At 54.0% G+C, this 15,548-nt stretch overlaps 1 protein-coding gene across 7 annotated transcripts in view; it reads left to right on the top strand.

Moving 5' to 3' along the window:
- LOC116955686 (palmitoyltransferase ZDHHC20-B-like) overlaps nucleotides 1-15,196 on the top strand; it is a 36,872-nt gene extending 21,676 nt beyond the window's left edge. For 3 of the 7 annotated variants that reach the window (XM_076053588.1, XM_076053586.1, XM_076053590.1), the window contains 4 exons: nucleotides 5,503-5,586; nucleotides 8,877-8,977; nucleotides 9,415-9,495; nucleotides 10,131-15,196. In XM_076053588.1, the coding sequence (XP_075909703.1) occupies nucleotides 5,503-5,586; nucleotides 8,877-8,977; nucleotides 9,415-9,452 (223 nt within the window). In that variant the 3' untranslated portion in view covers nucleotides 9,453-9,495; nucleotides 10,131-15,196. Of the gene's footprint in view, nucleotides 1-2,772; nucleotides 2,800-5,502; nucleotides 5,587-8,876; nucleotides 8,978-9,414; nucleotides 9,496-10,076 lie in introns of all 7 variants that reach the window. The other 4 variants (XM_076053587.1, XM_076053589.1, XM_076053591.1 and 1 more) reach the window with 4 other exon arrangements.
- Nucleotides 15,197-15,548: the final 352 nt, after the last annotated feature.

Genomic DNA, 15,548 nt, shown 5'->3' with positions numbered 1-15,548 from the left:
GGGGACCAGGCCAGGTACTGGATCCTGCCCGTACCCAGCAGGTGGGACCTCGCTCACACTCACTCACACTCACTCACACTCACTCACTCGCTCACTAACTCACACTAACACTTACACTAACACATGAGAGCAGGTGTTTGGGGACCAGGCCAGGTACTGGATCCTGCCCGTACCCAGCAGGTGGGACCTCGCTCACAATCACTACCACTCACTCACTCGCACTCACTACCACTCGCTCACTCGCACTCACACTCACTCACTCACACTCACTCACTAACTCACACTAACACTCACACTAACACTCACACATGAGAGCAGGTGTTTGGGGACCAGGCCAGGTACTGGATCCTGCCCGTACCCAGCAGGTGGGACCTCGCTATCACTCGCTACCACTCACTAACTCACACTAACACTCGCTCACACTCACTCACTCACTAACTCACACTAACACTCACACTAACACTCACACTAACACTCACACATGAGAGCAGGTGTTTGGGGACCAGGCCAGGTACTGGATCCTGCCCGTACCCAGCAGGTGGGACCTCGCTCACACTCACTAACACTCACTAACTCACACTAACACTCACACTCACTCACACTAACACTCACACATGAGAGCAGGTGTTTGGGGACCAGGCCAGGTACTGGATCCTGCCCCTACCCAGCAGGTGGGACCTCGCTCACACTCACTAACACTAACACTCACTAACTCACACTAACACTCACTCACACTCACTCACTCACACTCACTAACTCACTCACTAACACTCACTCGCACTCACACTCACTCACACTAACACTCACTGACAATTACTCACTCACTCTCACTCACTCGCACTCACACTCACACTCACTCACTCACACTCGCTCACTCGCACTCGCTCACACTCACTCACACTCACTAACACTCACTCACACTAACTCACACTAACACTCACACATGAGAGCAGGTGTTTGGGGACCAGGCCAGGTACTGGATCCTGCCTGTACCTAGCAGGTGGGACCTCGCTCACACTCACTACCACTCACTAACTCACACTAACACTCACTCACACTAACACTCACACATGAGAGCAGGTGTTTGGGGACCAGGCCAGGTACTGGATCCTGCCTGTACCCAGCAGGTGGGACCTCGCTCACACTCACTAACACTCACTAACTCACACTAACACTCACACTCACTAACACTCACTCACACTAACTCACACTAACACTCACACATGAGAGCAGGTGTTTGGGGACCAGGCCAGGTACTGGATCCTGCCTGTACCTAGCAGGTGGGACCTCGCTCACACTCACTAACACTCACTAACTCACACTAACACTCACACTCACTAACACTAACACTCACTCACACTCACTCACTCACACTAACACTCACACATGAGAGCAGGTGTTTGGGGACCAGGCCAGGTACTGGATCCTGCCTGTACCCAGCAGGTGGGACCTCGCTCACACTCACTAACACTCACTAACTCACACTAACACTCACACTCACTAACACTCACTCACACTAACACTCACACTAACTCACACTAACACTCACACATGAGAGCAGGTGTTTGGGGACCAGGCCAGGTACTGGATCCTGCCTGTACCTAGCAGGTGGGACCTCGCTCACACTCACTACCACTCACTCACACTAACACTCACACTCGCTAACACTCACTCACACTCACTAACACTCACTAACACTAACACATGAGAGCAGGTGTTTGGGGACCAGGCCAGGTACTGGATCCTGCCCCTACCCAGCAGGTGGGACCTCGCTATCACTCGCTACCACTCACTCACTCACTCACACTAACACTCACACTCACTCACACTAACACTCACTAACTCACACTAACACTCACACTAACACTAACACTCACTAACTCACACTAACACTCACTAACTCACACTCACTCACTAACTCACACTAACACTCACACATGAGAGCAGGTGTTTGGGGACCAGGCCAGGTACTGGATCCTGCCCGTACCCAGCAGGTGGGACCTCGCTCACACTCACTCACACTCACTCACTCGCTCACTAACTCACACTAACACTTACACTAACACATGAGAGCAGGTGTTTGGGGACCAGGCCAGGTACTGGATCCTGCCCGTACCCAGCAGGTGGGACCTCGCTCACAATCACTACCACTCACTCACTCGCACTCACTACCACTCGCTCACTCGCACTCACACTCACTCACTCACACTCACTCACTAACTCACACTAACACTCACACTAACACTCACACATGAGAGCAGGTGTTTGGGGACCAGGCCAGGTACTGGATCCTGCCCGTACCCAGCAGGTGGGACCTCGCTATCACTCGCTACCACTCACTAACTCACACTAACACTCGCTCACACTCACTCACTCACTAACTCACACTAACACTCACACTAACACTCACACTAACACTCACACATGAGAGCAGGTGTTTGGGGACCAGGCCAGGTACTGGATCCTGCCCGTACCCAGCAGGTGGGACCTCGCTCACACTCACTAACACTCACTAACTCACACTAACACTCACACTCACTCACACTAACACTCACACATGAGAGCAGGTGTTTGGGGACCAGGCCAGGTACTGGATCCTGCCCCTACCCAGCAGGTGGGACCTCGCTCACACTCACTAACACTCACTAACTCACACTAACACTCACACTCACTCACTCACACTCACTAACTCACTCACTAACACTCACTCGCACTCACACTCACTCACACTAACACTCACACATGAGAGCAGGTGTTTGGGGACCAGGCCAGGTACTGGATCCTGCCCGTACCCAGCAGGTGGGACCTCGCTCACACTCACTAACACTCACTAACACTCACTCACACTAACACTCACACTCACTCACACTAACGCTCGCTCACACTAACACTCACACTCACTCACACTAACACTCACACATGAGAGCAGGTGTTTGGGGACCAGGCCAGGTACTGGATCCTGCCCGTACCCAGCAGGTGGGACCTCGCTCACACTCACTAACACTCACTAACTCACTAACTCACTCACTAACTCACACTAACACTAACACATGAGAGCAGGTGTTTGGGGACCAGGCCAGGTACTGGATCCTGCCTGTACCCAGCAGGTGGGACCTCGCTCACAATCACTACCACTCACTCACACTCACTAACTCACTCGCTCGCTCACACTCACTCACTAACTCACACTAACACTCACACATGAGAGCAGGTGTTTGGGGACCAGGCCAGGTACTGGATCCTGCCCGTACCCAGCAGGTGGGACCTCGCTCGCACTCGCTACCACTCGCTCACTCGCACTCACTACCACTCGCTCACTCGCACTCACACTCACTCACTCACACTCACTCACTCACTAACTCACACTAACACTTACACTAACACTAACACATGAGAGCAGGTGTTTGGGGACCAGGCCAGGTACTGGATCCTGCCCGTACCCAGCAGGTGGGACCTCGCTCACAATCACTACCACTCGCTCACACTCACTAACTCACTCGCTCGCTCACACTCACTCACTCACTAACTCACACTAACACTCACACATGAGAGCAGGTGTTTGGGGACCAGGCCAGGTACTGGATCCTGCCCGTACCCAGCAGGTGGGACCTCGCTCACACTCACTACCACTCACTCACACTCACTCGCTCGCTCACACTCACTCACTCGCTCGCTCACACTCACTCACTCGCTCGCTCACACTCACTCACTGACAATCACACTCACTGACAATCACACTCACTCTCACACTCACTCGCTCTCACACTCACTCGCTCACACTCACTGACACTCACACTCACTGACAATTACTCACTCACTCTCACTCACTCACTCGCACTCACACTCACACTCACTCACTCACACTCGCTCACTCGCACTCGCTCACACTCACTCACACTCACTCACACTCACTCACTAACTCACACTAACACTCACACATGAGAGCAGGTGTTTGGGGACCAGGCCAGGTACTGGATCCTGCCCCTACCCAGCAGGTGGGACCTCGCTCACACTCACTACCACTCACTCACACTCACTCGCTCGCTCACACTCACTCACTCGCTCGCTCACACTCACTCACTGACAATCACACTCACTGACAATCACACTCGCTCTCACACTCACTCGCTCACACTCACTGACACTCACACTCACTGACAATTACTCACTCACTCTCACTCACTCACACTCACACTCACTCACTCACACTCGCTCACTCGCACTCGCTCACACTCACTCACACTCACTCACACTCACTCACTAACTCACACTCATACATGAGAGCAGGTGTTTGGGGACCAGGGCAGGTACTGGATCCTGCCCGTACCCAGCAGGACGATGTTGACGACGATGTTGTTGTTGTTGTTGATGTTGTTGATGTTGTTGATGATGATGTTGTTGATGTTGATGATGTTGATGTCGTTGATGTCGTTGATGTTGTTGATGTTGTTGATGTTGATGATGTTGATGTTGATGATGTTGATGTTGTTGATGATGTTGTTGATGATGTTGTTGTTGTTGATGATGTTGTTGATGTTGTTCTTGTTTATGTTGTTGATGTTGTTGATGTTGATGATGTTGATGTTGTTGATGTTGTTTATGATGTTGTTGATGTTGTTGATGTTGTTGTTGATGTTGTTGATGTTGTTGTTGATGTTGTTGATGTTGTTCTTGTTGATGATGTTTTTGTTGATGTTAATGTTGTTGATGTTGTTGTTGTTGATGTTGTTGTTGATGTTGTTGTTGATGTTGTTGTTGTTGATGTTGTTGTTGATGTTTTTGTTGATGTTGTTGTTGATGTTTTGTTGTTAATGTTGATGATGATGTTGTTGATGTTGATGATGTTGTTGATGTTGTTGATGTTGTTGTTGATGTTGTTGTTGATGTTGTTGTTGATGTTTTTGTTGATGTTGTTGTTGATGTTTTGTTGTTAATGTTGATGATGATGTTGATGATGTTGTTGATGTTGTTGTTGATGTTGTTCTTTTTGATGATGTTTTTGTTGATGTTCTTGTTGATGTTGTTGATGATGTTGATGTTGTTGTTGATGATGTTGTTGATGATGTTGTTGATGATGATGATGTTGTTGATGATGTTGATGATGTTGTTGTTGATGTTGTTGATGTTGTTGTTGATGTTGTTGTTGATGTTGTTGATGATGCTGTTGTTGATGTTGTTGATGTTGTTGTTGATGTTGTTGATGTTGTTGTTGATGTTGATGTTGTTGTTGATGTTGTTGTTGATGATGTTGATGTTTTTGTTGTTGTTGATGTTGTTGATGTTGTTGATGTTGTTGATGTTGTTGTTGTTGATGTTTTTGTTGATGTTGTTGTTGATGTTTTGTTGTTAATGTTGATGTTGTTGATGTTGATGATGTTGTTGATGGTGTTGTTGATGTTGTTGTTGATGTTGTTGTTGATGATGCTGTTGTTGATGATGTTGTTTATGTTGTTGTTGATGTTGTTGTTGATGTTGTTGATGTTGTTGTTGTTGTGTGCCTAGTCTGGGAGATGGCTGCTCATTCCCCACGTGCCTCGTCCCTGCAGACGTCGAGACAGGCGGCTCCATCACCAGCCCAGCCCTGAGGTCTCGCTCACACTCACGCTCACCCTCACGCTCACGCTCACCCTCACGCTCACCCTCACGCTCACCCTCACGCTCACCCTCACGCTCACCCTCACGCTCACGCTCACCCTCATGCTCACCCTCTCTCTAGCCCTCACGCTCACCCTCACGCTCACCTTCACGCTCACCCTCACGCTCACCCTCACGCTCACACTCTCTCTAGCCGTGTCTCAGACGTGTCTCTGTGTGTGTGTGTGTCTCCGTGTCTCTCTGTGTGTGTCTCTGTGTCTGTGTGTGTGTGTGTGTCTCCGTGTCGCTGTGTGTGTGTGTGTGTGTCTCCGTGTCGCTGTGTGTGTGTGTGTGTCTCCGTGTCTCTGTGTGTGTCTCCGTGTCTCTGTGTGTGTCTCCGTGTCTCTGTGTGTGTGTGTCTCCGTGTCGCTGTGTGTGTGTGTGTCTCCGTGTCTCTGTGTGTGTGTGTCTCCGTGTCTCTGTGTGTGTGTGTCTCCGTGTCTCTGTGTGTGTGTGCGTGTCTCTGTGTGTGTGTGTGCGTGTCTCTGTGTGTGTGTGTCTCCGTGTATCTGTGTGTGTGTGTCTCCGTGTCTCTGTGTGTGTATGTGTCTCCGTGTCACTGTGTGTGTGTGTGTCTCCGTGTCACTGTGTGTGTGTCACTGTGTGTGTCTCCGTGTCACTGTGTGTGTCTCCGTGTCACTGTGTGTGTGTGTGTCTCCGTGTCACTGTGTGTGTGTCTCCGTGTCACTGTGTGTGTGTCACTGTGTGTGTCTCCGTGTCACTGTGTGTGTCTCCGTGTCACTGTGTGTCTCCGTGTCACTGTGTGTGTGTCACTGTGTGTGTCTCCGTGTCACTGTGTGTGTCACTGTGTGTGTGTCACTGTGTGTGTCTCCGTGTCACTGTGTGTGTCTCCGTGTCACTGTGTGTGTGTGTGTCTCCGTGTCACTGTGTGTGTGTCTCCGTGTCACTGTGTGTGTGTCACTGTGTGTGTCTCCGTGTCACTGTGTGTGTCTCCGTGTCACTGTGTGTCTCCGTGTCACTGTGTGTGTCTCCGTGTCACTGTGTGTGCGTGTCTCCGTGTCTCTGTGTGTGTGTGTCTCCGTGTCACTGTGTGTGTGTCACTCTGTGTGTCTCCGTGTCACTGTGTGTGTCTCCGTGTCACTGTGTCTCCGTGTCACTGTGTGTGTGTCCGTGTCTGTGTGTGTGTGTGTCTCCGTGTCGCTGTGTGTGTCTCCGTGTCACTGTGTGTGTGTCACTGTGTGTGTCTCCGTGTCACTGTGTGTGTCTCCGTGTCACTGTGTCTCCGTGTCACTGTGTGTGTGTCCGTGTCTCTGTGTGTGTGTGTCTCCGTGTCGCTGTGTGTGTCTCCGTGTCGCTGTGTGTGTCTCCGTGTCACTGTGTGTGTGTGTCTCTGTGTGTGTGTGTCTCCGTGTCTCTGTGTGTGTGTGTCTCCGTGTCGCTGTGTGTGTGTCCGTGTCTCTGTGTGTGTGTGTCTCCGTGTCGCTGTGTGTGTCTCCGTGTCGCTGTGTGTGTCTCCGTGTCACTGTGTGTGTGTGTCTCTGTGTGTGTGTGTCTCCGTGTCTCTGTGTGTGTGTGTCTCCGTGTCGCTGTGTGTGTGTGTCTCCGTGTCTCTGTGTGTCTGTGTCTCTGTGTGTCCGTGTCTCTGTGTGTGTGTCACTGTGTGTGTCTCCGTGTCACTGTGTGTGTGTGTCTCCGTGTCTCTGTGTGTCTGTGTCTCTGTGTGTGTGTCACTGTGTGTGTGTCACTGTGTGTGTCTCCGTGTCACTGTGTGTGTGTGTCTCCGTGTCACTGTGTGTGTCTCCGTGTCGCTGTGTGTGTCTCCGTGTCACTGTGCGTGTCTCCGTGTCTCTGTGTGTGTGTGTCTCCGTGTCACTGTGTGTGTGTCTCCGTGTCACTGTGTGTGTGTCACTGTGTGTGTCTCCGTGTCACTGTGTGTGTCTCCGTGTCACTGTGTGTCTCCGTGTCACTGTGTGTGTGTCACTGTGTGTGTCTCCGTGTCACTGTGTGTGTCACTGTGTGTGTGTCACTGTGTGTGTCTCCGTGTCACTGTGTGTGTCTCCGTGTCACTGTGTGTGTGTGTGTCTCCGTGTCACTGTGTGTGTGTCTCCGTGTCACTGTGTGTGTGTCACTGTGTGTGTCTCCGTGTCACTGTGTGTGTCTCCGTGTCACTGTGTGTCTCCGTGTCACTGTGTGTGTCTCCGTGTCACTGTGTGTGCGTGTCTCCGTGTCTCTGTGTGTGTGTGTCTCCGTGTCACTGTGTGTGTGTCACTCTGTGTGTCTCCGTGTCACTGTGTGTGTCTCCGTGTCACTGTGTCTCCGTGTCACTGTGTGTGTGTCCGTGTCTGTGTGTGTGTGTGTCTCCGTGTCGCTGTGTGTGTCTCCGTGTCACTGTGTGTGTGTCACTGTGTGTGTCTCCGTGTCACTGTGTGTGTCTCCGTGTCACTGTGTCTCCGTGTCACTGTGTGTGTGTCCGTGTCTCTGTGTGTGTGTGTCTCCGTGTCGCTGTGTGTGTCTCCGTGTCGCTGTGTGTGTCTCCGTGTCACTGTGTGTGTGTGTCTCTGTGTGTGTGTGTCTCCGTGTCTCTGTGTGTGTGTGTCTCCGTGTCGCTGTGTGTGTGTGTCTCCGTGTCTCTGTGTGTCTGTGTCTCTGTGTGTCCGTGTCTCTGTGTGTGTGTCACTGTGTGTGTCTCCGTGTCACTGTGTGTGTGTGTCTCCGTGTCTCTGTGTGTCTGTGTCTCTGTGTGTGTGTCACTGTGTGTGTGTCACTGTGTGTGTCTCCGTGTCACTGTGTGTGTGTGTCTCCGTGTCACTGTGTGTGTCTCCGTGTCGCTGTGTGTGTCTCCGTGTCACTGTGCGTGTCTCCGTGTCTCTGTGTGTGTGTGTCTCCGTGTCACTGTGTGTGTCTCCGTGTCACTGTGTGTGTGTCACTGTGTGTGTCTCCGTGTCACTGTGTGTGTCTCCGTGTCACTGTGTGTCTCCGTGTCACTGTGTGTCTCCGTGTCGCTGTGTGTGTCTCCGTGTCTCTGTGTGTGTGTGTCTCCGTGTCACTGTGTGTGTGTCTCCGTGTCTCTGTGTGTCTGTGTCACTGTGTGTGTGTCACTGTGTGTGTCTCCGTGTCACTGTGTGTGTGTGTCTCCGTGTCACTGTGTGTGTCTCCGTGTCACTGTGTGTCTCCGTGTCACTGTGTGTGTCTCCGTGTCTCTGTGTGTGCGTGTCTCCGTGTCTCTGTGTGTGCGTGTCTCCGTGTCACTGTGTGTGTGTCTCCGTGTCTGCGCGTCGCAGTGGGAACGGACATCCCGAGCCAGCGGGTTGCCCCTACGAGCCGCAGTCTCACCTCCTGATGAGCGGCGGGGAGCAGGCCTGGGGTGAGCGAGCGCACTCGGGTGAGATCAACGTCGTCGTCATCGTCGTCATCCTCGTCGTCATCATTGTCGTCATCGTCATGATCAACGTCGTCATCATCGTCACTGTCGTCATCATCGTCGTCACCGTCGTCATAATCGTCATCGTCATAATCAACGTCATTGTCGTCATCATCGTCGTCGTCATAATCATCGTCATCGTCGTTGTCGTCAACGTCGTAATCGTCGTCGTAGTCATCATCATCATCGTCATCATCGTCGTCGTCATTGTCATAATCAGCGTCATCGTCGTCATTGTCATTATCATCATCGTCATCGGCGTCACCGTCATAATCATCCTCATCGTCGTGATCGTCGCCGTGATCAAAGTCGCCACTGCCGTCACCGAGACGTTGTCGAGATCGCTGTGCCAATCTGAGCGGGTGGTGGTCGCCCCTTTCCCCATGTCCACCCGGCAGACGCCCGCAAACCCATCATGGATGTGGAGCAGGACTAGGGCGGCGAGGTCGCCCGTCGGTTCGGAGGCACGGCTCGCACAGGTGCTGGCGACGCCCACACACGCGCACGCACACACGCCACGCGAAGACACGATAAAGATTCCCCGTATAACCTTGACAAACTGTTGGGGGCAAGTGCTGTTGGCGAACAGCACCCTATGAAAGACTGGCAGGGTGGCACACGAGGGGGTGGGCGGCCAGCACCACGCCCGGCCGCCTTTGTCTCCCCAGCTGCGGGTGTTTCACTCACGGCACCGGGTGGCCGAGCGGGCGAGGTGCCGGTTCGCGTGCCCCTCCCTCCCTCCCTCCCTCCCTCCCTCCCTCCCTCCCTCCCTCCCTCCCTCCCTCCCTCCCTCCCTCCCTCCCTCCCTCCCTCCCTCCCTCCCTCCCTCCCTCCCTCCCTCCCTCCCTCCCCGCTTACCTCCCGATTTGCCCGGTTGTCTGCGTACGGCGAAGGCACCAGGTGGAGCGTGCCGTGGATACGCTCGGCGCTACGAATCCGCGTCCCGGGTCTGACCCGCAGGTGGACGTGAGCCTTGAGTGTCCAGACGTCGCCCCCTGGGGAGAGGCGGAAGCCGGCCGCCGCAGGCGCTGCTCCTCGCTGACGGTGCTTGCCCCGACAGTCTGTTAAGGCTGCACGGGGGACCTTTGTCTTTTGTGCGTTGTGCGTTCCGCAGAATCTCTCGCCCAATGGGGTTCGTCATGGACGTCGGCGTCAACCGCAGTGTAGCCGCGTTCCGCGTCGATGATGCCGCCGCCGCCGCCGCTGCTGACGGTGACGATCGTGATGACGACGCCGATGATGATGACGACGCCGATGATGACGACGACGCCGATGATGATGATGATCGTGACGATGGAGCCCAGGGCCGGCCACTCGTCGTGTCCTCGTAGGACTGAGCACGGAGCGCAGACAACCCTCTCCCTCTGTGTGTCTGTATGTCTGTGTGTCTGTGTGTCTGTGTGTCTGTGTGTGTCTGTGTGTGTCTGTGTGTGTCTGTGTGTCTGTGTGTCTGTGACTCAGCGCGTCTGTGTGTCTGTGTGTCTGTGTGTGTCTGTGTGTCTGTGTGTCTGTGACTCAGTGTGTCTGTGTGTCTGTGACTCATCGCGTCAGTGTGTCTGTGTGTCTGTGTGTCTGTGTGTCTGTGTGTCTGTGACTCAGTGTGTCTGTGTGTCTGTGACTCAGCGCGTCTGTGTGTCTGTGTGTCTGTGTGTCTGTGACTCAGTGTGTCTGTGTGTCTGTGACTCAGCGTGTCTGTGTGTCTGTGTGTCTGTGACTCAGCGCGTCTGTGTGTCTGTGACTCAGCGTGTCTGTGTGTCTGTGACTCAGCGCGTCTGCGTGTGTCTGCGTGTCTATGTCTACGTGTCTGCGCGTGTCTGCATCTTTTATCTGCACGTCGGCGTGTCTGTGACTGCGTGTCTCTGTGTGACTGCGTGCGTCTGTGTTTGTGTCTGCATGTGTCTGTGACTGCGTGTCTGTGTTTGTGTCTGTGTTTGTGTCTGCGTGTGTTTGTGTCTGTGTTTGTGTCTGCGTGTGTCTGTGACTGCGTGTCTGTGTTTGTGTCTGTGTTTGTGTCTGCGTGTGTCTGTGTTTGTGTCTGCGTGTGTCTGTGTTTGTGTTTGTGTCTGCGTGTGTCTGTGTTTGTGTTTTTGTCTGCGTGTGTCTGTGTTTGTGTCTGCGTGTGTTTGTGTCTGTGTTTGCGTCTGTGTTTGCGTCTGCGTGTGTCTGTGTTTGTGTCTGCGTGTGTCTGTTTGTGTCTGCATGTGTTTGTGTCTGCGTGTGTCTGCGTGTGTCTGTGTCTGTGTCTGCGTGTGTCTATGTCTGCGTGTGTCTGCGTTTGTCTGTGTTTGTGTCTGTGTTTGTGTCTGCGTGTGTCTGCGTGTGTCTACGTGTGTCTGCGTGTGTCTGCGTCTGTGTTTGTGTCTGCGCGTCTGGGGAGCGGTTAGCGCACTTGCGCTACAAACCAAGAAACCCGATTCCCCACTCGCGGCCAACATCTGTGAGAACTATCTGCACCGGTCCTGGGCCTCCCCTAGGCCGACTCGGCCTTAAATTAGTACCCCGGTGTTGTGTGTGTACTAAACATCGCCAATGGGGAGACAAAGGTGGCCGGGCGGGCATGGTGCTGGCCACCCACCCCCTCGTGTGCCGTGCTGCTCCTCGGTAACAGCGCTTGCCCCAACAGTCTGTTGAGGCTATACGGGGGGGGGGGGGGGGTGATCTTAGTGTGTGCGTCCGTTCGTCCGTAACGCAAGGGCGGTGTTCACCATCGCCTCCCGTGAAGTTGAACCGATCCCAACGGAGCTCTGGTGAGAATAAGTTGCGTCGCGGAGGGAAACGCTCCGGGTACTCATTTTGAGTCTGTGCCGACCTAGGGGGGGAGGCCCAGGTCCGATTCGGATGATCGTCACCGGCATTGGCCATGAGCGGGAATGGAACTCGGGCGGGGCCGGGGTTCGTTGCGCGGCGTAGCGCTGAGCCGGACGCAGCCACTCCCCGCGACAAAGACGACGATCCGCCGCGTAGCTCGCACAGACGGTTGGGGGCAGTTCTGTTGGCGAGCAGCACCTGTGAAGGCCGGCACGGCGCACACAACAGGTGGTGGGTGGCCGGCCAGCACCACGCCCCAACCCACCTTTGTCTCCGCGCCAGGTGCTCATTTAACCCTGAGTCGGTGGCCGTTAGCGGGGATCAAACTCGGGTCGCCGGGTTCGGAGGTGCGGCACTAACCGGACGGCAGCCCTGGCACACGCAATGCATGCGATGGGAATGGCGTCGATTTGAAGGTGATTTTATATATATACGGTATACAGGTATTATAATGGTGGGGTAAAGCGTGGTAAGAGTAGGCCAAGCGCCACTCAAGGGGCTCTGCAGAGAGCGGCCTCTCGTGGAGGTACGGGCCGTGCCCCTGTACCGTCGGTTACAGAGACGCTGAGCCGGCTCCGTTGAGATTCCTGGGTTCGAATCCGGGTCTCAGCCACTGGTCGCACACCAAACTGGGGTTCTGAAGCGCAGCGACTCGCATTGGGGGACCCAAGGGCTCGCAATAGAGACCTATAGACTCACAGCAACCCATAGACTCGCCAAGAGACCCACAGACTCACACGGGGTCCCATAGACTCACACAGAGACCCACTGACTCACACAGAGACCCACAGACTCACACAGAGACCTGTAGACTCGTAAACAGAGCCACAGACTCGCACAGAGACCCACACTCGCACAGAGACCCACAGACTCGCACAGAGACCCATAGATTCGCGCAGAGACACACAGAGCCCTTTTAGACTCGTACAGAATTGTAATTGCACACCGGATTGTAGTGACGTTGAACACACCCATGCATGATGTTCCATGATAGTCTGCAGCGAAATTATGAACTTGGGAGGAGGGTGAGGGAGCGGGGGGGGGGTAAGGGGGTGTGGGTAGAAGAGGAAAAATGGGAAAAAGTGACGTCACAGGAAGCGGCATCACAGCCATGAGGTCACTTCCTGCGAGCGTCCGCGTCGCGCTTTATTCAAGCCAAAAGTGCCGCCGCGTGGCTGCGCGCCATTTTCATTTTCTTTGACGACCGCGGCGGCCGCCGCCGTGACGTCGTCGCATCCTCTTTTTTGTGCCCGCGTCAGAAGTTTCCGTGAAATAATTTACACCCCCGCACACAATGTTTACATGGAAAACAAAAAACAACCGCTCCACGTTCCCCGCGGGAAGGAGCCTCGCGCGCTTAACGGAAACGGCGCGGCACGCGGGACGTCGGCGTGAACGGTTCGATCGGGGGAGGTCGATTGCGGAATTGGGCGTACTGACAAACAAACAAAAAATACCGAAAGCCAATTTCGCCCAAAGAGAGTTCAATCTGAAACGTACTGCTCGTGTGTACTTGGGGGGGTTTGTTTACAATCTCGATTTTTTATACCAATTGCATTTTGTAAAATATCTGGCCCAGGTGACAAACGTCTTTCGGACGGTTCCAAAACGTCTGCTCTCATTTTTTTTTGCGTCCAGTTCCGAAAGGGTGACGTCACCGGAAGTGACGTCATTGTCATGGCGTCACTCTCCTGTGATGTCGTCGGCATCACGGTGGTGACGGCAGCGGCATTGCGCCGCGTACAAAAAGACGATGCATTCCGGATTTTTTTGTTTCCGCGTTGGACTAGCGTCCTAACGATCCGACCCAAATTTGTGCCGTAAAGCCCTCCACCATCCCAACACAAAAGGCAAAGTTCCCCCGTGTAGCCTGTAACAGATTGTTGGGCGCAAGTTGCTGTTAGCGAGCACCTATGAAGGCCGGCACGGCACACGAGGGGGTGGGTGGCCAGCACCACGCACGACCGCCTTTGTCTCCCCAGTGACGATGTTTACTGCACACCGCACCAGGTACTCATTCGAGGCTGAGTCGACCTAGGGGAGGCCCAGGACCAGTTCAGGTAATCGTCACCGGTGTTGGTGATCGTGAGTGGGAATTTAACTCGCCACTAAGTGACGGTGACGTCACCACGGCAGGCCAGGCCACAAGCACACGCACATACACTCGCACACACACACATACTCTCGCACATACACACTCTCGCACATACACACACTCGCACATACACACACTCGCACATACACTCGCGCACACACACGTACACACTCGCACATACACACACTCGCACACATACACACGCTCGCACACATACACACGCTCGCACACACACTCGTACATACACTCGCACATACACACACTCGCACATACACACACTCGCACGTACACACACGTACACACTCGCACATACACTCGCACATACACACATGTACACACACGCACTCGCACATACACACACGCACTCGCACATACACACATTCGCACACACATACACACGCACACACGCTCACACACGTGCACACACACACACTCGGCCGTACAAATTGAATCGTCGCCCGGCGCGCTGATTGTCGCGGCCGCGTCGGCTCAACTCAGCTGGCGGGGGGGTGGCGGAGGGTATCACGACACAGTTGTCTCTACGGACCACCGCGCTCGTTGGCAAGACCGCGGGAAAAAAAACCCCAACCCGCGAATTGTCACCAACGTGGCCTCGCGAGAGCCTCCCGCGTGCGCAATCCGAGCGGACGACCTCGCACGAAGTTGGCAAAACAAAAACTGCGGCTCTTGGGAGCCGTGTGTAGGGGGCGAGTCCTCGTTTTAACGCGCCAGTTGCGGTCGGAGTAGACGCATGGAGCGGGACCGCGCCGCGTCAAGCAGAGAACGGTTCCCCCCCCCCCACGCCGTAGCAGTAACGACGCTGAAGTGTGGCGAGCGACGATGCGCCACTGCTGACTGCTGCTGCTGCTACGGCGCGCAACGAGATGGCGATGGGACGAACCGCCGAGGGTTACTCCACCGCCGCCGCCGTCGCGTTGCCGTATCACACCGTAGCCGCTTCGCCGCGCGGCACGGGGAAGTAGTTCGTCGCCGACTGCTGTAGAAACGCTCTCCACGTTGTAACGGTGAACACGCGTTCCACGTTGTGACGTTGTGCGTGTGCCGCGAACGGTGTGAATGGCGTGAACACCGCCACGCGCTCAGCGAGAACTTGCCGTGTATATGTCTCTCTCGCTCTCTCTCTATAAATATATTCCAAATTATTCGAGTCCGATGGCCCCCATCCCTGGTTCCGCCGAACTCCTGCCGAACTCCGTGATGTTTAGTAAAAGTTGCGTTCACTCCCTGGGTATTTTATTAAAAGTCTGCGTGTTTAATTTGTCGTACATTTTTTTTATCGCCGCTGTCCTCGGCGTCACCGCCGCCGTGCTCGCGATTCACGCTGCTTTGGGATTCGGGAACACGTTTAAGGCATTGCCGCTTTCGTTAGCATCAGCACCGCGGTCTATCCGCTGCTAGATGACGGTCAGTGTGACGACGACAACGTCTCTAACCCTTACACATCTTTCCACAAAAGCACTCGGCTCCCAGAGCACCTCGTCGTCGTATCTCCGATCTCTCTCGCATCGTGCTTTGTTTTTCACTCGGAGCATTCCCCGGGGAACTTTACAATCGTGCTCGTCATCGTCGTTATCATCATCATCACCTTCATATGCACACGGCGCCTCC

This window comes from Petromyzon marinus, chromosome 61 (assembly GCF_048934315.1).
Source record: "Petromyzon marinus isolate PM22_M1 ecotype Great Lakes invasive population chromosome 61, UKy_Petmar_22M1.pri1.0, whole genome shotgun sequence".
NCBI classification, from domain to species: domain Eukaryota; kingdom Metazoa; phylum Chordata; class Hyperoartia; order Petromyzontiformes; family Petromyzontidae; genus Petromyzon; species Petromyzon marinus.
Note: the sequence above shows the minus strand (reverse complement) of the source record. Positions and strands in the feature narration are given on the sequence as shown.